Source organism: Neofelis nebulosa, chromosome 15, assembly GCF_028018385.1.
Source record: "Neofelis nebulosa isolate mNeoNeb1 chromosome 15, mNeoNeb1.pri, whole genome shotgun sequence".
In the NCBI taxonomy this organism is placed as follows: domain Eukaryota; kingdom Metazoa; phylum Chordata; class Mammalia; order Carnivora; family Felidae; genus Neofelis; species Neofelis nebulosa.
In genome coordinates this window covers 47,660,405-47,680,767 of record NC_080796.1, presented here as the reverse complement: position 1 = coordinate 47,680,767, position 20,363 = coordinate 47,660,405, and the positions used below count along the sequence as shown (strand labels likewise).

General features: G+C 52.5%; 2 protein-coding genes across 12 annotated transcripts in view; one reads left to right on the top strand and one right to left on the bottom strand.

Moving 5' to 3' along the window:
- Positions 1-8,198, top strand: part of SYT2 (synaptotagmin 2) — a 106,058-nt gene extending 97,860 nt beyond the window's left edge. For all 5 annotated transcript variants that reach the window (XM_058700054.1, XM_058700058.1, XM_058700057.1 and 2 more), the window contains exons 7-9: positions 558-675; positions 1,609-1,742; positions 3,857-8,198. In XM_058700054.1, the coding sequence (XP_058556037.1) occupies positions 558-675; positions 1,609-1,742; positions 3,857-4,063 (459 nt within the window). In that variant the 3' untranslated portion in view covers positions 4,064-8,198. The remainder of the gene's footprint in view (positions 1-557; positions 676-1,608; positions 1,743-3,856) is intronic.
- A 3,977-nt stretch (positions 8,199-12,175) lies between these two features.
- Positions 12,176-20,363, bottom strand: part of PPP1R12B (protein phosphatase 1 regulatory subunit 12B) — a 221,391-nt gene continuing 213,203 nt past the window's right edge. For 4 of the 7 annotated variants that reach the window (XM_058700771.1, XM_058700770.1, XM_058700773.1 and 1 more), the window contains one exon: positions 12,176-19,689. Coding sequence is in view for 3 of the 7 variants with exons in the window: in XM_058700772.1 (XP_058556755.1) it covers positions 19,597-19,683 (87 nt within the window). In the remaining 4 variants the exon portion in view is untranslated. The remainder of the gene's footprint in view (positions 19,690-20,363) is intronic. The other 3 variants (XM_058700772.1, XM_058700774.1, XM_058700779.1) reach the window with 1 other exon arrangement.

The following is a 20,363-nucleotide window of genomic DNA, read 5'->3' as shown; positions in this document are numbered from 1 at the left end:
CAAAGAACCCTTGCCTTGTCTCCATGAAGGTGTTGCACTGACAGCACATAAGAGAAGGGACACCCTGTGCTTTGAAGACCACAGGTCACACTGCGAGTGAAATGGTCGACAGGGGGCTATCAAAAGGGTTGGGAATAATCAGGGAGGAAGGCTTCCGAGATACTCACTTTCCCACTGTCCTTGGAAACGAACCCTTGGGTACCATGCCCACACCCCAGCCTCCTTTCCATCTCCCCTCGGCCTGGGGTGGGAGCCCGACCATGCCCCGCGTGTGTCCAGATCCACCCAGACATCACTCACACATTCCTGCCCACAGCCTGTACTCTGCTCCCCTCACTCCTAAGGGCATGGCTCCTGCAGCATCACTCTCAGGGGCTTTGTTGAACTGCAGCAGGAGGCCCTGCGACCTTCTCCAACATCACAGATGTGGGGACTGGGGACTGAGAGGGCTGGGGATACACCACCGCCTTGCTAGTCTTGACAAGATGGGGGTCCGCCGTGCTAGAGGCAGTGGGCTGACTAAGATGACCCTGGGTCCTGCTCTTCCCCCTGGACAGCCAGAGAAGTTGGGCGACATCTGCACCTCCCTGCGCTACGTGCCCACGGCTGGGAAGCTCACTGTCTGTATCCTGGAGGCCAAGAACCTGAAGAAGATGGACGTAGGTGGCCTTTCAGGTACATGCAGAACTTCTGGCTGCCATTGGGTGGCACCAGTGAGCTGGTCACTGGCCTGAGTTTTCTGTTCACATACCCGTTGTAAGAGCACTTTCCGGCCCTGGGATACAGAGAATATCTCCGAGCAGCTGTGGGTCTGAGCGCAGGACTGTGGAGCCGGAGATGTCTGACTTTCCCTCCTTTCTCCACGGGTCCCCTGCCCCCACTCTGAGCTGCTGGGCAGTATAAGCCATGGAGGGAAGGACCAGAGAAACTTGTGTAGGAAAGCTTGCCTCTGTCACGTGTCACAGTCCGGAACACTTCTCCGGAAGGCGCTCTGCTGGCCCTACCCTGGAAGGGGACTTGGGGGGTGGGGGAGCACACGGAGCGGGGCCAGCCCACAGCACAGGGCTCTGGTGGGACAGCGGCGCACGCATTTTCCCGAGAATCAGGCCTGTGCCTGGGCTTCAACTGGTGGGGCTGGCTGCCGGCTCTGTCACTGATCCGCTGTGTGACTGGGGGCACATCACTTCACTTCTGTGAGCCTCGGTTGCTCATCTGCAAGGTCAGGAGGATTGGATTGAATCGGGGATGACAGATGTGTGTGGTGCCTTCAGCACTCCTCTGTCCCCTGCGTAGGACAGATATCACCAAGCGACCCCCTCACTCTTTCTAGACAAGGCCTTACTTAGTCTCAGGAATGTCCCCAGTGTAATGCTCCAGGCGTTACACGAGGCCACAACCAATCAGCCCGAGGTGGTCCTTGAAGTGAAACCTTTTTGCCGCCCCTGAACTGGACGCTTACTCTGCTGCTTTTGGACTCAGCGGCCCATGCGTTAGGGCTTGCTGGGTGCCTGGCCTTGGTGGGGTGGGTGCTCTAGGCGGGCAAGTACGTTTGGTGGGAGGGTGGGGCACTAAGGGTGCCTTTCCGGGGCCGGGATTCTCCCTGCACAGACCCCTACGTGAAGATCCACCTGATGCAGAATGGGAAGAGGCTCAAGAAGAAGAAGACGACGGTGAAGAAGAAGACCCTGAACCCCTACTTCAACGAGTCCTTCAGCTTTGAGATCCCCTTCGAGCAGATTCAGGTGCTCGGGTTTTCGGGCCTGGGGGCACAGCAGTGGGGGCATGAGGGAACTCACCCAGACGCCTCGAGCCACCTCGCTCGCCCTGGTGGGAAGGGCTCTGACTCTCATGGTGCCGTCCTGGGTCCTCCTTCCCGGGGCCCCTGCCAGAAAGGGCTTCCCCCTTTTCTGAGACGAACAAGAACCACTCCAAGCCATCCTACCCATCATTCCTTGGGAACTGTGAGGTACACGGGCGTTCAGTGGGCCTGTGAGGTTGGAGCTGCCGGGGAGGTAGGGGTATAGCCTCGTCCTCTTCCCGCTCCTCCTGGTGCAGCCGCTTCCTGCCTTGGCCAGCCTTCTCCCACTTCTGCTGCCCCCTGGGTCTGCTCCCAGGTACCCCTCTGCCCCCTTCCTCTTTCCTCTTCCCCTCCATCCTTCCCTTCTCTACTGTCTCCTTCCTTCCTCCTACCAGCAAGCTCGGTAAGTGTTGGAGGTGAGGTCTGTTTTTCACCATGAGGGGGCATGAGTGAGATCTGAATGTGGCAGGACCAGACACCCACCGAGCCATCTGGAATTGCAGAGTGCTGGATCCTCTTGGAGTCTTGGTCCCTCCCTCTTTGGGGTGAGCTGCTCCCTCCTCCCTTCCTCTCCCTCCCTGCTCCCCCCCCCCACTGCCCCCAGGACTGGGAGGCGAAGGTGTCAAGGGAATCTCAACGATAATGTTAGACCAAGAGAAGTCCTTGTGGAAAACTTAGGATAGACATGAAGTGTACTGGCCAGGAGTTTCAAGTTCGACACGCCAAAAGCCAACATAATGATCTTCCCCAAACCCCTTCCCCTTCCCCCCGCCCACACCCCAAACCTGCTTCCTCTGCATTCTCTTTTCAAGTGACAAACCTCGGCATCATCTTAGACCCCCTACCCTTTTGCCTTTCTCATTTACCCAACATGCTTTGCTGAGCATTCCCTAAGCGCCTCCCTAGGAACTGGCTAGGTGCTGGAGAAGCATGTGCAGAAAACGTAGTCCTTGCTCTCGAGGGCGTCACACTCGCGAGGGGGAGCAGGGACAGGCCATTGAAACAGGTGAGGCTTCCTGGACAAGCTTGGTCCTAAAGGTTGAGCTTGAGTAGCCTGAGTGGGCTGTGGAGCAGGATGAATAAAGGTCCCGAGTGTCACCTCGGCCAGTCCAACTGACCACCAAGTCCTTTTGATTCTCTCCCCTCAGTGCCTCTCCAGCCTGGCCCCTGCTTCCATTCCCACCGCCCCACCTTGGTTCAGGCATTCACTACGCAGCCCCCACAGCTCCCCCCTCGGCCCCCGGCCGGCCTCCCCACCTGTCAGTCCCCGTCCTCCTCCAGTGAATCTCCCGCCTCGATGTGAGGGGTCTCTTCCTGAAATATCCATGCCACTCCTCCCAGGAGTCTTTGGGAGCTCCCTGTTGCTTGCCTGAAGAACAAAAGGCACACTCCTGAGCTGACCCCACCCTGCACAGCCCACCCTGCTGACCCTATTTCCTGCCTGGTTGTTCTCACACTCGACCTCAGTGACTCTGAACTTCTGTTTCCAAGATACCAAGTGCACACTTCTATTTCTATGCCTCCGCCCAGGCTCCTCTTGCTTCTTGGGATTCTCTTCTCCCTCTGCCGAGAGAAGTCCTCAGCCTTCACCTCCCAGTTTCTATGTCACCTCCTTGGTGAAGCCTTTCTCGATTGACCCGAGGAGGACTGTCGCCTCGTCTGAGTTCCCATAGTACCTTGTGCTTACCTCTCTAGCAGAACCTGCGTTCCTTTGTGTTGTAAATTTCTGAGTACGGGTCTGCTGCTTTCGTTAAGGTGAAATACTCCTCTTCCCTTGTCTTCACCGCCCTCCACTTCCAGGCACTCAACAGTGCCTGGAGCACAGCACATGCTGGGTAAGTGCCTACTGGTAGGGAGAAAGGCTGTTTCCGGAACGTGCGGCCTTCGCCTCCCTTTAAGTTCAGTCTTGGAAGTAAGTTCAGAGATAGAAGCAAGCCGCCCTGGGAGGCCTCTCCTTGCGGGGCATTTGGAGTAGAGGATAGAGGAGGAGAAGTTTGGTCACGGGATCGTGCGTTTCCACCTGCCAACTCCCTCCCTCCCTCCTCTGTTTCCCCGCAGAAAGTCCAGGTGGTGGTCACTGTGCTGGACTATGACAAGCTGGGCAAGAACGAAGCCATTGGCAAGATCTTCGTGGGCAGCAACGCCACGGGCACAGAGCTGCGGCACTGGTCTGACATGCTGGCCAACCCCCGGAGGCCCATCGCCCAGTGGCACTCTCTCAAGCCCGAGGAAGAGGTGGACGCGCTTCTGGGCAAGAACAAGTAGGCAGCAGCGGCCGGGATCCCGCGCCGTTACAGACACTGACAAGATCCAGAGCTATCAATACCTCAGTTATGCAACCTTAGAGGTTTTCTTTCTCATTTGTTTGTGGTTGTGTCCTTGTTTTTCCTTCCTTTATCTCTTTTGAAAGACCAACTTCCCTCTGGTGGCTGTGTGAGGAGAGTCCCCTAACAGGTGAAAGAGAAGCCTGGCTCTTTTCATCGTCCCAGGAGCTGTCCTTGCTGCATGCCCTGCCACGTTTCCCTCTCACTCTTTCAAAGCTTCACTTAAACCTCACCCTGAGTGAGGCCCTCTTTCAGCAGAAAGTCACAGCACTTCCTGTGTTTTGAGTGTTCTGGACCAACAAAATGGCAGCACATCCTGTTTCCTGACAGGGAAGGCAACACAGTGGCCTATGATTGTGTGTGTGTGTGTGTGTGTGTGTGTGTGTGTGTATGTGTGTGTGTGTTGGAGCATCTCTCTGCATTCCTGGGATGAACCACGGACAGTGAAGTTGTGTGGGAAGAGAAGGCTCTTCGGGGACCCTGAAGTGAAGAGACGTCCACTGTCTAAGTGGGAGATCTTCCGTCAGCTCGTGGAGAGGGCTCAGAATCCTGGTCGGGTGCCAGAAGCTCCCATACTCTTTGTGGGTGGCTATTTGGGAGGCAAGATGTGGAGACTGGACTTGTCCAGAACTAGGACCAAAAACCTGATGCCGTCATAGACTTCCTCTCGTCAGGCCTTGTTTCCCCACAAGTGTGGTTTCTGGGACATTCGTGGACATGAACTATTCACTAGATTGGTTAGACTCTAACAGGGACCATCAGTCCTGGGACCTCACTGTTGTTGACAGTTAACGTCAAACTATGAAGAAAGAAGACCCATTACCTAGAAAGACCAAATGAAACTCCTGGATCTTCTTTACCCCCTTCCAGTGGGAAACACAGATGCTTTCTCCCTTTCCAGAATATAAGCTGTGCGGTTCATTTGCATTTTTTCCCCATCATGCTTTTGCTTCTGTTTTCTCTTTTAATCTAAGTGGAGCAACACTATCTGAAGACTTTTCTGTACAGAGCCAGAGACTCTAAAAAGAAGGTTTGAATTCTTGTCCCCCTGAGGTCCAGGTAAGAAGGGGGAGGATGGTGGAAAGATGGCAGAGATTTCCCGGATGAGATAGGTGGGGGTGCTGAGATCCGTGCCCCCCAGCTCCCACTCCTCTGCCTTCCATGCCAGATAGTTTGTGGGTGGCTGACGTGGCCCAGGGAGACCTGTGGGGAGGCCCCATCCTACTATTCCTTGGGGAGGCGTCTCTCTATGAATGCCAAGAAGCAGGACATCCATTCCAAATGGGTGGTGGAGGACACCTGCCGGGGTTTCTACCCCACGCTCGGTTGTGTCCCTTTCCCTCTTCACCTTTTGTCCCCAGCATTGATAAAAAGCCATATATATGTTAGTCAAGTTTGCACTGAGCCTCCTTCCAAACCTTCAGCCTGGGCAGGAGAGTCAGGTCCCACATGACCTAAGACCAGCACCACTTCCTTTCACCCCTTTCTCCCACCCTTGCCTCCCTTCCTTCAGCCTCTCTCTTCCATCCATGAAGCCCTCAGGCCCTTGCCATTTCTTCACCACAGAATACTCATAGCTTCCCCAAAGCTTGGGGATCTCTCTCTTTCCCAGCAAAAATGGCAGCACTTCCTGTCCTGTCCCATCTGGACCACCTCAGTTTTCTATAGGTACCTGAGACAGACGGACAGTATTAGAGAGACTCAGGGTTTGAGGGTCCAGAGCATCTTTTTATTTTATTAAAAGAAAGGAAATGGGTTTTTTTTGTTTGTTTGTTTGTTTCTGCTGTGCCATGTGTTTTGATTAGAGCAAGGAATGAGGGAACACCTCTGCCAGAAACAGACTGGGAAGCAGGGCTGAACCTTGTCCATCTCTCAGAGACCCTTCTCCTTCTTGCTAGTGGCCCTTGGCACATGGGAGGTCGTATTTTACTGGAGCCTGTGTGAGTTTGGGTGTGTACTTAATGATGAGAAGGTAAGACTCTGACAAGGACTATGAGCTTTGGTCCTCGGGACCAGAGTTGTGGTCCTGGTAGAGAGTTGTAGGAAAATGGGGTGCCTTCAGAACCCAGCTGACTGCAGAGTAGGATGTCCTGCTATGGGCATCAGGAGTCACTGGGCTCTTCTCCAGTCTCCAGAGCTGTGAGGTTTTGGTGCTTTCTCAGGGTCTCTCTCCCCACCATATCCCACAAAACTTGCTCAGAGGATTGTCCACCTTGTTTTCCTTACCTTCATTCTTTTGCCCTTTCCCGATGGGCTTCCTACCGCCTGAGATTCTTCTCAGCCCATGAACCTGATTTAGCCCTTCCAGAGCCCGAGATTTGCCACTCTCCTGATGGGGAGGAAAAGAAATGGTGGGCACCCCTAGGTGGTGTGGGTGCCAAGAGACAGGGGCTGCATTTTGTTACTCTGGGCCCACCTCTAGTGAGCAGGTGGGGACAGGTTGCTGAGAGACTGAGTGTTGTTGGCATTGGTTTAGAGCCAGGGCGAGACCTGTGTGTGGGCAATCATTCCCCCACCCCTGCACCCCACCTAGGTTCTGGCTGGTCCTGAGATGGGTGCTTGGCCCAAATGAGCCATCCTAGTCAAGGCATCTATCCAGCTCCATGAACTAGGCAGGTAAACTTAGAGTCGTGAGTTTTCTACACCTGAGGGCTGATGTTACTCTAACTCTGGAGCATCATTCTGAACCCTCATTGCCATGCAGGTTTATTTCTGGAGACGTTAGGGTGGGCTGTAGGCCCTAATTAGGAGCTAGGGTTTGACTAGAGAAGGGTTCTGGAGGCCTCTGTGGTTATGAGTTTCCCGTCTATTCCAGGCAGGAAATAGCGTAGAAGAGATTTTTTTCCAAAGGGACTGAGACCACAAAGACTCAAACCCAATCCCACCCAGAAATGGGGTGGAGCCAGAAAACTCAGGCTTCTTTCTCCTTGAATAATCATCCCAGAAGGGAAACTAACTCCGCCAGAGCCATAGGCAGATTGTTGGTCTTTGAAAGTGGAAGCTGAGGCCTGGGGAAAGCCGGGTAGAGAACCCTCGGGAAGCTCCAGACTGAGCAAGCAGATGCTTGGCATGGACGAGAAATGACTTTGCAGGGGTCCCTCAGGTGGAGGACAGGACAGCAGGGATTAGAGCACAGTCTCAGGTGATGATCTTTTTTTTTGCTTCCCAGGCAACCATACATAGTTGTGTTTCTGCAGAATCAGTTTGGGATGATTTTGCTGGCCCAGGGCTTCAGCGAGAGAGAAGAGAGGGGTTGCCTCAGTCCCTCCTGTGGGTAAAACCAGCTCCCTGACAAACCTGCCTCCATGCAGCGGGGTGGTCACCCGAGCAGAGAGGTTAAGAAACTCCCCTGGGGTCGGAAGTGAGAGATTCCATGATCTTTTAATGTATGCTAACTCTCGGTCTCACCCAACCATATAGAGAGAGAGGCTGTCTTTTGGTGTCCGCCCCCCCCCCCCCCCCGCGTAAAGGTAGGAAGAAATCGAGCCAAGACCTGCCCTCCCACCCTCCACTCTTCCTTCTACCCTCCCCCTTCCCACCTCAGGCTGGTCGGGGACCCTGTCTCCGAGCCCTGCGTGGTGGCAGGCAGCGAAGGGTCCCAAGGCCTGGTCTTGGTGGCCCAGAGCCCCATGACATGGTTGTCAGATTGGGCAAACAAAAATACAAGATACCCAGTTAAATTTGAATTTCGGGTAAACAGAAAATAATTTTAAGGCTAAGTATGGCCTAGGCAGAATTTGGGACATACTACGCCAAAAGTGATGTGTTGCTTACCCGGGGTTCAAATGCAACTGGCCGTCCTGTGTTTTATCTGGCACCCCTTATTCTATGACCACTTGTCCCCTCTGCTCCCCCCCCCCCTCAGTCCCAGGGGGCCAGAGACTGGTCACCAAGGATCTTACTGCTTTTCGAGCTGCAACATTGAGAAGGGGACACTGTGACTTGAAGACACACGAATATACTTTATTTTTCAAGCGACAACAAAACAAGACCCTTCTGAAGCCATTCGAGCCTCATCTGACCCCTTCCGTGTGCATTTAGTTATCTATAAAAGACAATAGTGACCTATAAACATATGAACCGAGTCTTGTCTACTCAACATGCATGTCTCTTTCTGTAAATAGCCGCATGGCCGTGCCCCTAACCCCTAACCCCTGACCTCAGACCCATTTCACACCACTCGTTGAGGCTGCCCCTTCGATTTTATGTCACGTAAAGTCTTTGTCCCCAAGCCCCACCCGGTCTCACCCCATCGGGAATCCCCTAGTGGGAGCTGTCGGCGGTGGGGGGGAGTCGGCTTCCGGCTCTGGCACCAGCCCTGCCTTCAGGGACGTGGGACAACCACCGGTGCCCTGAAGGCCCGTCCGTCCCCACTGCCTGCCGCACATCCGCCTGCAGAGCTGACCCTCCGTGTACCGTGCACCGTGTCCAGCCGGGTGTCTGGTGTCCCGGTGGCTTCCGTGTCCTGCGTGTGTGTGTGTGTGTGTGTGTGGTGTGCCCCTTCCTCCCACTGTTTGAATTAACTGAAAAGCCATAAAGGGGGCCTCCTGCTGGAGACCGCCCTCGGTTCCTCCCAGGAGCTCCCCGTGTCCCTCTGACTGGCTCCCCACAGAACACTTGTGAAGGGCTCACCTGTTGTCACCCCTCCTGCTCTCTCAGCCCCACGTCATGAGGACGGTGTCCGGGGGTTCTGGCAGGGCCCCAGGAGACGTCCCACCTGGCCCTGCCCGAGCGGGCTCCCTCCACCTGGGTTTGACAGTCCAACTCCATTTCCCCCCCTGCGCGTGGACAGGGCAGTGGTGGGGCCGCCATAGTTTTGGGTACCTTTCCTAAGGGCGCCGAGGAGGCAACCAGGGTTTTCAGGAGCAGTCAGCGGCTCGGGTTCCCATTACCATCTGGCTTTGACAGACCCAGCCCTGCGTACGTGACACCGCGGGGTCGGGGTGTGTGGGTGGCGAGGGAGGAGGGTCTCTTGGGGGGACACCGGACAACGCCGTGGGTTATGCCCTTCCCGCCGTGTCCCCTCCTGCAGGCTGACAGAGAGCGCCCCAGAGTGGGCAGCTGAGGGTTGCCAGGGCTCCTTTGAGAGTGGTGGGCAGGTCTGCCCCCCCCAGACCCTCCTGTCAGCTCCCCAGGGCAGCCCCAGCCAGGAGCACCCAGTGGTAAGAGGTGCTGAGAGGGGCGTGCAGCTCCCGGCCCCCGGGGTGCCGATGAGGGCAGACAACTCGTGGGAATAATGCCAGGAGGCCTCAGGCATGGCGACTAGTAAGCACGAGGAAGAAGAGAGACGAGAACAAGAGGAGGACAAGGCCAAAGGCTGCGAGGTGACTGTGTATGCTCGAGCGCGCAGAAGCCCCAGGGATCTTTGCGCTGGGGACCATCTCCGGGTGGGCTGGGATCAGGAGCTTGGAGGGGTGGAGGGACAAAGTGTCTAACCTCTTTCTGGCTCTCTCCGGGACCCTCCCACTGTCCACACCCGCAATGCAGGCAAGAATTGAGGGGATCTGGCCTGGGGAGGTGGCAGAGAAGTGTGCGTGGGGCCGGGGAGGGGGTCTCTCCATCCAGCCCTCCTCAGCCATCAGGACTCGAGGAGGACCCTCTTCAAAGAAGCCTGACTAGAAGTTCTGCCCTGACTCCTCCCCATCTAAGGACTGGATTTGCTGCTTTCTGAAATCCCAGGGATCTGAAAACTTCAAAACCAGGGTGGGCAGACTGCCCCAGGTCACCCCTGGAATGCATCGGCCCCACCAGGAACCCTGCCTTTGTCTTCATAGGAAGGACTCATGTATAGCCCTGCCCGCCCCACGCCCCCCCCCCCCCCCACCGTCCCCACCCCATGCTTGGCAATGCTCTCCACACCCCCCCCTTATGTGGACTCTGTTCTTGTCCGATCTCTTGTCAAATTGTTATTTTGTAATGAGCTGCGTCTCCTTATTAAAGAAATGAGCTGAAAGAAACCTGGGGGTGGGGGCTGTCTCTAGTTTTTGCTGGGCTGGGGGGAGGGGGCAGGCAGGAGCTGCCTCATGAGGGTGGGTGAGGGTGAGGGTCTGGCCTCTAGCCCAGCATCTTCCTTCAGGGAAGCAGTACAAGAGGCCTGAGACCCATTCTCTTCTCGGGGACGCACCTCATGATGGGTGGTGGGGCACACATACCCTCACGACAGCTTTCTGGGGGCAGGACTAGTGGTGCTGGGGAATGCATTGTGGGAGGTTGAGGGATGGACCAGGCCCTTGATTTCTTTCCATGGGGGTTGGGCTTGGGGAACAGCCACAGTCTGAGCACTACACAAGGAAGCTGGGCCTGGGGAAGGGGAGTTTGAAGAGTGAGAATGTCTTTTTTTAATGTGTTTATTTTTGAAAGAGAGAGTGTGAGCGTGAGCGGGGGAGGGGCAGAGAGGGAGGGAGACACAGAATCGGAAGCAGGCTCCAGGCTCTGAGCTGTCAGCACAGAGCCCGGCGCGGGGCTCGAACTCACAAACCGTGAGGTCATGACCTGAGCGGAAGTCGGACGCTTCACCGACTGAGCCACCCGGGCGCCCCAGGAAAATCTGTTTTGCAGAGTGTCCAGTTACCAAGAATGAGGATGCAGCAGGCCCGTGTTCACTCATATGCCTCTGCCTAGTTCAGTAGTTCAGTTCCTGTTTTTAAAAACAGAATGAAGTTTCAGTCCCCAAAACAAGTCTCTCAAGGTTTTACACAGGCTCACCACCCCCCCAAGAACCGGAAAGTGTCTAAGTTCCTTCCTCAGTCCCCTCTACAGCCTGTGGCCCTGTCTCCTGGTCTTGAAGACCGGCGAGCCTCTGCCATTTTGTGAGCTTAGCCCAGGCTGAGATCCCAGCTCTGTGTAATGACGGCCAGGTGGGAATGGGGCCTCCGGGCCCAGGCTGGGGCTGGCCGGTAAGGTCCAGGCACAGATCTGGTCTTGCTGCCCTAGTTCCTGAGCAGGGTAGGCTGGGTGGCCCGGTAAGGTGAGGGGCAGGAGCCTGCTCAGCCCAGGGACTGGGGATTTGTCCAAGGCGACTCTCCTGAGAACGTGAGCTCTCCGCCGTGGGCTCGTCCCCTCTGCAGAAGACTGGACCACTTGGCCGCTAGGGGATACTCCGGCTCTGCCTACCTCAGCAGGTCCAGCAGGGGCGGGGTGGGGGGCGGGTGGGGGGGGCGGAATCCAGAAAGAGAAAGGACACTTGCTGTTTAGAAGGCCCTCGCATCACACGCGCTGCTTTGCCTCTGTTTCGGGCCCCAGGGCAGGTCTGAACTCTTCAACCATGACATCATGTGTGTTTGTTCTGTTGCTGCTTGGGCTACAAGCAGCTGGGTGACAGCAAGGGAAAAGAATCTTTCCTCCCCGACTCCCTGTGCTTGCGCCAAGTCAGTGACCAGGGATTTCTGCTTGGCAGAATGCACAGGGCTGAGAGAGCCAGAGGCAGGGCTTGCTGGATGGAGAAACCAGACCCGAACGTTGGCCGAGCGAGGTCAGACCTGGCCCCCCACCTGCCAAGGCTGCCAGTGGGCCTGAGCAGCCTCCTCCCTGCGCATGGCTCCTTTGTTGGGAGCTTGGATTTAACCTCCGATAACCCCCAAGTTAGCTACCTTTGTAGTCTGAAGCTACAGAGTGGTTTTGGCTCTTTTGAGTCAAACAGCGACCTAGGGAGGGCCATTATGTATATGGCAGAGAGCTAAGGGTGAGAGCCGGGAGACCTCCAGGAGCCCAAGAAAGCTACCGCCTCTCTAGCCCTCTTTTGTCCATTCGCAAGAGGGCAATAGTGTCCATCTAGCCTGCCTCCACACCTGTCAGTGAGCCTTGCTCTCTTCAAAGAAATAACCATATTTCTAGTCACTTGACACTGGGAATCTTGATTTCTTCTAATGGTTCTTTTGAACCTCCAATCTAGGCTTTTCCTGGGCCCGACTCCAGAGACCCTGGTCTCAAGGACAGTGATTCACTTGCGGCTCTTCCTGGGACAGAGGCAGGAGGGGGAAGCCCTCAAGTATTGGAAGGGGCTGCCCCAGATGGGAGATTCTATAAACCCATTTCCTGAATTGTGGAGACGTAGTCACAAAGTTAAAACACGGTTTTATTTACTCATTTATAAATATGGTTGTGTTTACAGGCTTCATATAGATGTGAATATTATTATTCCCAAACTTTCAAACACAGAATACTTAATAATACTATATAATAACAACCAGTAAAACAAAATCATTCATCTCAGGGTTGAAAGGCCACTCAAAATTGCATAAAAATACATTCAATTCACAAAGCGAATCTGGCTCCCCTCCCTAAATGCCCCTAGCCCGCCCCAGGTGTATTTACAAGGGACTGAAATTAATCCACACAACTCAGCTGGAAACGTTACTTCTGGCGCTTGAACTGCGGTGGAAGTGAGGTCGGGAGTGAAGAGTGGAGTGAGTGGAGAAGACACAAAATTCAACCCTGAAAATGGGAGAGGCATGAAGACCCCAGAGTGGTTCTTATAAGCTCTTCTCGCCCCTATCTGATCAAGGTCAAGGCAGAGGAAGAACGGAGGGAGGGAAGCCATAAAGACAAAGGCTGAGTCTGAATGGCGTAAGTCCGTACATTCTCTGAGAGCAGGGAGTGCATGGGCAAAACGTGTTCCCTCCCTCTTCAGGGAGATGATGGCCCTACTTAGGTGCCAGCTAGGTGGCAGGCCCGATCGTTCAAGGGCTCAAGGGACACTAACTAGAAGCAGAGTTATTGTGGATTTGTGCATCCTTCCAGAACCCTCTCCTACCCCTGCTGGTGTTCTGTGCTTGAGCCCCTACATCCTTCTTCCTCTAATGGCTCATTATTTGGCCTTCTTCACCAGAGGACACACTGGGATCTGTCCCAGGCTTCAGTGGTGTGGGAGGGAGAAAAGGCAAGGTCAGATATGTTAAGGTGAGAGTCTAGTAAATGCTGACATCACATGTCCCTGTTCAGGATCTGCACTCATTCCCCAACTCTGGTTTTGTGGGACTTTAGAGGCTCAGACAGGCTCACTGCAGTCACTGTGCCTTTCCTGAATCTTCTCCTGCAAGGCAGCAATGGGCTGAAGTTTTCTTCTGAGAAGACACTCTGTCTCTAGCTGGAAATAGTCAAAACTCTCAGAACAAAAACTAGACACGGCTACCCATGGTCTCTCTGGCCAGTCTGTGGAGAAGTCGAACAGGCCCGCCATTCAAACCTCATTTCCGAGAGGCCATTGGCACAGCCAGGGACCTCTGAAACTAGAAGAGGGTGGTGGTGGTGGTAGTTGTTGGCGTATGGAACTCCTCCAGGAATCATGGCTGATTTGTGGAAAACCTCCTCCCCTAAGTACCATCAGCGCCAAGTGAGAAAAGCAAAGAACAAAGAATGGAGGAAGATGAGAGAGGAAGGGTGAATGGTATGTTTTCCCGGGGGGGGGGGTGAGGGTGAGAAGGACATAAGAGCACCCTCATGTTACTTTAAGGGGACACCCAAGAAGTTTATTGGAAGCGTGAGGGGGAAATTTGGAGAAATAACGGAAAGTATCACTCTGGAAGAATCACAGTCCAAAATGCTAAGCAGATGGGAGAATGGCTCAGGGAGAAGTCCTTTAGGGGACTGGAACGGCAGGGGGAAAGCAAAATATAAAATAAAAAGAATGAACAGGACAATACACTTGGATAAAACTGGTTCATCGAGAATATGCCAGACTTCCTTCTGAAAGCTCTGTGCTAGCAAATGTGCATGTGTATGCACACAGGCTGGAAGCCAGAGTGCTCTCCAAATTGTTAAACCTCTTTAGGTAAGATCATTCGTCAATTCATCACTCATCGGTGGTGCCTGTCTGTAAACACAGCCTCTTATTACAGTTCTTCCTGAGGGACTTCCGGGACACTGGGTTGCAAGCCACACTAGGTACAATTTGACGCTCACCCACAAATCTCAAAGGACAAGTGAATGCGTCTCTTCCCCTGTAGTCGTTGGCAGGCTAGTCAAGATTCTCGATTTGGTTTTTCTCCGTCCCCAGAGACCACCTCCTTCCCGAGTAGCTGTGACAATAACAGTTCCTGGGCAGCAGCGAAGTTGATCTGTTTTCCAATCTAATCAGAACACAAGCGATCAATAGCTGTTCCCTGATAGGGTCCGCTGCTCCCAAGCAATGTCGATACCCATTAGGGAAGCTGATTAAAATCTGCGCTCCGCTGGGGGCCAAAGGATGAGGGCACCAGAGAGCCAGCACTCATTCCCCTGCATGCGGCTCCACGGCTCAGTGACCCCTTCCTCTGGGGCTGGCGGCCTCCACGCTGCTCTTTGTTCTGCCTTCTTCCCACCTTCCCGCTGCAGCTCATGGCCACCTCCCCTTTCAGGGTCTCTGTCCTTCCACTCTGCTCACACCCGGTCCTGCAGGAGGCTTGTCAGGGCTGAGTGCTGTTCTATGCAATACGGCTGTGTGGACTTAGGGTCTAAAGCTTTTACTGCCCTGGTAGAGTGCTCCTGCAGACCTGCTTAAAGGAAGGACCATCGTGAACAGCACTGGAACCTCCTACTTCTAGTCCAGAATCCAGAGGAGCTCAACAGAACTAAAGGCTGAGGTTCTCACTGAGGAAAATTCTCTTGCTGCTACAGGGCAGAATTTAAGACTATGAGCAAGCTGGTGCTAAGCAGAAAGGCAATGTCTGCTCTTTGGATGCGAACGGCCACGTAGACCACATTCGAGAAGGTGGAGGAAAGGTAGGTGGAGGAAATCTATGAAGGAGCAGCTCTATTTCCTATTAAAACAATTTGTCCAAAGGCTGCCTGCAACAAATTGCTTTGTATCCATTTCCCCATGAGCTCCAATTTCCACCTCTGCAGGTTTTAATATTCTTACCCAGCCATTAGGAGGAAAAGCAATTGCCAACACCATTCAATTACCCTCAGTATTAAATTCACTTTCTAACAAGGATGAGAAGCCAACCTTGACTTGCTGATGTTAAAACAGTTTGAATCCAGAAGAAACCAAGAATTTTTGCCCTTGGAAAGAGCAAAAATTCTGAGTGTAAGAAATATTCTGAAATTCCTAGGTATAAACAAATCACAGAATCTGAAGCCTAGAAGGGATCTCAAGGATTATCAGTCCCACCGCCATTTGCAGACAGGGAAGGTGCCTTTCCCAAGGTCCCAAGAGTTGGCCCTCGAATCCGATGTTCTGACTCCTAGGGGCTTATCCCTTCATGTTGCCTTATTCTGCCCTCAAAGCTGTCTTGCTTATTGGGTCAGAGGAATCACATCCTTTGATGGGTTGAAATCTGCCTTAAAAACCAGCATGGAGGCCAAGATCTGCAGTTACAGTTGGGCCTACATTTGGGCAGGGACCACCAATAATTGACAACTGTGTGTCTAAAGTTAGGTGCAGTGTTAGCACAAACGACGGCCCCTGAGAATGGCTGGAAGAGAAGGACACCGGCCGGGGTCCATGTAGTGTGACGTCCTTAAGCTCTAGTGGAAATGGTGGCTCACTGGGTGGGGTGGAATTAGGTGTCCCCCCTGCCTATTGGCTCAGTTGCTGAATCCTTTACACACTTTCCCTTTTGTGGTGCAAAGCAGCCTGGAGGCCGAATAGCTGACAACACATTAAATAGTTCTCTCATGTCCATGCCGCTTCTGCTCACCTTGCACCCACCACCGCACACGGAGGGCACCCACGTCGCCAGGACCTTCTCCTGTGCCAGCGGCCAGGGCTGAAACGCTGGCCATTCTCGGAGGGGAGGCAGTGTATCTGTCTGTCTGGTGAGGAGAGGCTGCACTGGGGCCAGAAATCCAGAGACCGAACCAATTGCATGGCCTTGAGAGTTTCTTTTCTCATCTCTGGCTCAGTTAAAAGCCCCTGATAGCAAGACAGTTCACACACATTTTTGTGGGATTCATAGGCTGATACGTGGGGTTTCAGCCTTCTTGGAACTGCCCAATAAGCACGTTTTGTTTTGGGCAGGGAAAGCATGTGAAATGATCCAAACCAGAGATCTGAAGCCTCCTTCCACCAGTGGCCTCAGACAGCAATGCATGCATCTTGGTCTCAAACATGGAATGGGGGACAGGAAGGCCCAGAAGAGAAGAAAACACATCCTGCTGTTGGATAGGACACGGCAGGGAGGTTCCAGGAAATATCAAGTGAGACTGCCCAAAAGAGAATTCAGTGCACTGAATAAGCCCAGGGCAGGTCTATTCTTTAGATTCTTTCAAGGCAACACCCCAAGATTTGCATAACCCTGTTGCACTAGAGACCGGGACTGGGGTCAGAGGCCATCATGCCCAAGAGCTATCTGGAAAAGAATAAGCAGCCCTTGAAAGACAAATAGGCAACGCAGTGAAACTTCAGCCAGAGAATCTCTGGAATGGCCAAACCATTACTCCCAAAGGTGTGGCTTGGTTTTGAAAAATATCAAATTAATGAGAACAGAGGATATAAAGCTGTACTGAGAACCTTCTCCTCCTCATTCTGATATTCCTCATGTAAAGACTAAAGTGACACAGCCGGGCCCCAAATTGTTGGCCAGACCGGCAGTATTCATGCAGCTTTGAGCTATCTGGGGTGCTCACGGGCATCTAAACCAGCAGGTTGAGGACAGAAGTTCTGTGGCCACCAGAGAGACCAACAGCACAAGAGAAGGGAGGCCTGCTGTGGCTGGCACCCAGGGTGCACAGCTGGTCATTAGGTCTCTAACCATCACTCCTGGGGCTTCCAGTCAATCCAACTGTGAAGAAAGGGTGTTTTATTTTCTGGAAAGGGACCAGAATTCAGAGTCTATGTGTCTAATAAAATTAATTGCATAGGAGAGAGTGCCTGAAATTACCTAGCGTGGTTTACACTTTCATGAGCTCTTGGCCATAGAATTCAATATTCCTGAGATTGAGAAGCTTGTTAATTTTTCATCACAAGGAAAACTTTTCTGGCAAGAAAAGGCATCTTTAATGTGAAAGGGCTGTGTGAAGCAGCAGGGGCATAACACCACCCTAAGAGTTTTGACTCTGTCCCACGCTTTTGAAAGACACAAACAGATCTGAGGGAACTCTCTGTAACCCCCTTTACCCTGTCTATCTAACGGAAGAGGGTCAAAATGTTTTCCTAATAATTATTTTTCTGAGAAAGAGGCAGCAACCACCCCCATCCCTTGCCCAACGTCCAGGATGTGCCAGGAGAACCAATTACTCAACGCCTTGTGTTGATTTCCCCTCTCCCTAGAATGAAGGAGATGTTTATAGTGGAAGCGAGGAAACATTTTACTCTAATTTAGCATTCCCTGAGAACTGAGTGCACAGCGCTCCCATGATCATACAAAATCCTAATCAGTAGCAGCTTCTTTGGAAAATAGTTGGAAATGGAAGAGAGACTTCTGTATACTCTAAAAATGGGGTTTTGCCAGGGGAGACATATTTCCTATTTTGGAATTAGGATCTTGAATTATAGCCTCTGGTTTAAAGAGCATGTAATGTCTCAAAGAGCCATGGAGAACTATATTGTCATTTTCTGGAAAGAAATAAAAAATGGACAGAGGTAGTATATGTTAAGAGAATGGATCACTCAAAGCGCTGAATATCACGGGCAGCTCTAAAATGAGGAGAATTTAAATGACTTGCACACTCAAAATAAACGAACCAAGGGAGAATACCGATAAAGAGCAAATACGTTGAGTATTAATATTGGGTCATCACCAAGGACCAATGGTTTAATTTTGTGCTAACGGAGTATCTGTCCAGGTCTGGGCATATTTTAAAAGGCTGTTTTTTTCCAAGAGACGACAGATGAGATGTGACAGACAGGAAAAGTATGCCATGTGGGGAGTGCCCCAAAGGACTGGGGAAACATCAGCTGGAAGTAAGGTTAAGGGGAGATCCCCGCCTCCACATATCTGAAGGGTTGTCACATCAAAGGGCAGTACTGGACAACGTGGAGAATCCACAGGCAGACCTTAACTCATGTTAGGAAAAACTTTCTGGTTATCAGAGTTGCCCAACTTCTAAGGATTAAGTGCACAGCCACCAGGGAACACCTGACCGTGGTATGTGTGTGTGTGGGGGGGGGGGTCCCTGTGACACAACAATGGAAAGCTCCATCATACGATCTCTGGGCTTTGCCAAAGATTCCATGACTCTCATGAATGGGTTGGAAGGATCTCATCACTTTCAACCTCTGTTAAGAAGTCATTGTTCCTGCTGGCTTCTAAGGAAACAAAGGTCTCTCCCCTAAATCTAGCCACCAGAAACAGTCACATTCACCACCATTATCACAGCACGATGGGCTGCCATCTTGTACCTTCTTTGTCACGAGGTTGCAAGTGTCCCCAGCTACTCTACTCTATACCATATGTCTTTCCAACCTGCTTTCACTCCCTACTCTACCTCCCATCAATCTACCCTCCTCAGCTCTCATGCCTCCTTGCGAGGACTTCCTTTTTCATTAGGAGCAGGTGCCAGAGTGAAGAGAGGAAAACAAGGTCAAAAGGCGGTGAGGCAGAATGGGGTGTTCAGAGCCCAGATTTTCTACTAAAGAAACTCACTGTGTAGGGAAAACATGTAGGAGATGAGAACAGTGGGCTGACATTTATGCCATGGTCTGGCTTTTCAGCGAGAAGGCCAGTGGTGCTGCCACCAAGGCAATTCTTCTGGTCTCCAGAGTGCCCCAGGAGAAATGACTTTCCATAACGGCCAAAGGCAAGGGAGGTCAGATGCTCCGTTCTAGCTTTTACACCATGTGGTGAGGTGGTGGAGGGGAGACAGAAAGAAAAATAAAAGGATAGAAAGGAAAGGAATAAATGAAGCCAGGGTCATCTGAGCCCTGGGGAAGGGGACGAGGCATGAGGGAGGAGTAGGAGTTAAGACTAGTCAGGGATGTTACTGGGTTGTTGATAGAAAAAATAACAGTAACACCAGCAAGGAGTTAGAGAAAAGTCAGTTCCTGAGGTGAAGACTAGCAGAGACCTTCAATGCAGAGTCACTGTCACCTTGAATCTAATGGAAACACAGCTCCAGAAGCTGTCGGATGATTCTGCCAACATCCTGTTTCTCTTGGCATCCCAGACAGGATCCTGGAGTGGCCACCGTAAGACTCACCTATATCAGAGGACACTGGAAGAGCGTGAAAGGCTGTGGGGTACTGGTTTGGGTAGAGGCCTTACGTGTCTGGACCAAATCCAATGTGGACAAGTAGCTGAGCAGCAGGAAGTTGGGGTCCACAGCTGAGCCTGGTGTACTCCCCGAGGCCTTCTCCAGATGGCTCGAATGGCTCCAATTATCACAGTCATGCTTCAATTACAACTGTCATAAAACTCAGGGGGTGGGGGTATAGGAGGAACAGGGCACTGAGAGTGCAGAGGAAATGTACAGTGCAGAGAAGGTGACCGGAAGAGGGGCAGAAAGAAGTGGTCCTTCCACCAAAACATTCACTTCTTTTGGTTGGAAGACAACGGCTGGAAAAGAGGCATGGGGGCAGCAAATGCCGTCCTATCCCTCCTAAATCTGGAGCCTAGTCTATTTGGACAGTTTGCTGATGACTCTGATGAGGGCACCATTTTCATCTTTCAGCCTCTGGTTGTCGGATTTCAGTTCTGTTAACACCTGTAGGTGACAGAGGGAAAGGTGTGTTAGAGCTTGGCATGATCAACTCCTCTGCCCTCCCTGACCAGACCAGGCCAGCCCAGTGGGCGGGGCCTTTGGAGGCAGCCGATACAGTGAAGTGTCCCCATGCCTTCCCCCCGGGGGATGAACTTCCTCTGAATCTTCCTACTTATTGAGTTGGTAATGCTCGTATTAAGGGAGACCACAGCCCCCCTCCATCTTTTGAACTAGCATATTTAGCAGTATCTTAGTCCTTTGTATGCAGGCTTCATGTTCCGCACCATGTATCCTTTCATTCTCCTGAGTCAGTAACTGTTTTCATTGGTTCGCGCCCTTGAACTCACTTCAAGTCTGGAGAAACTGGGGAGAATGCCAAAGTGAGCTGCTAGGGGCACAGGGAAGAAATTTAGAAAGGAGCATTGGGTCAACTAAAAGAGTCAAAGACAGACACTGCTTCACACCCCGTCAAAAATAGGAATGCAGGGGAGAGGGGGCACAACTCAGCTTTCTGTCACACCCACAGGATGATTTAAGGTCCTCCTTCTAGTGCCTTCTGTGATAAAAGCCACCAAAATTCTCGCTGGTCATACTACACGTATCCACTTTCAACCACTAAACCCAGGGGGCTTACAGATTTGGCCGCCACAGAGCTGTGAAGCACAATGAGTGGTGGGTATATG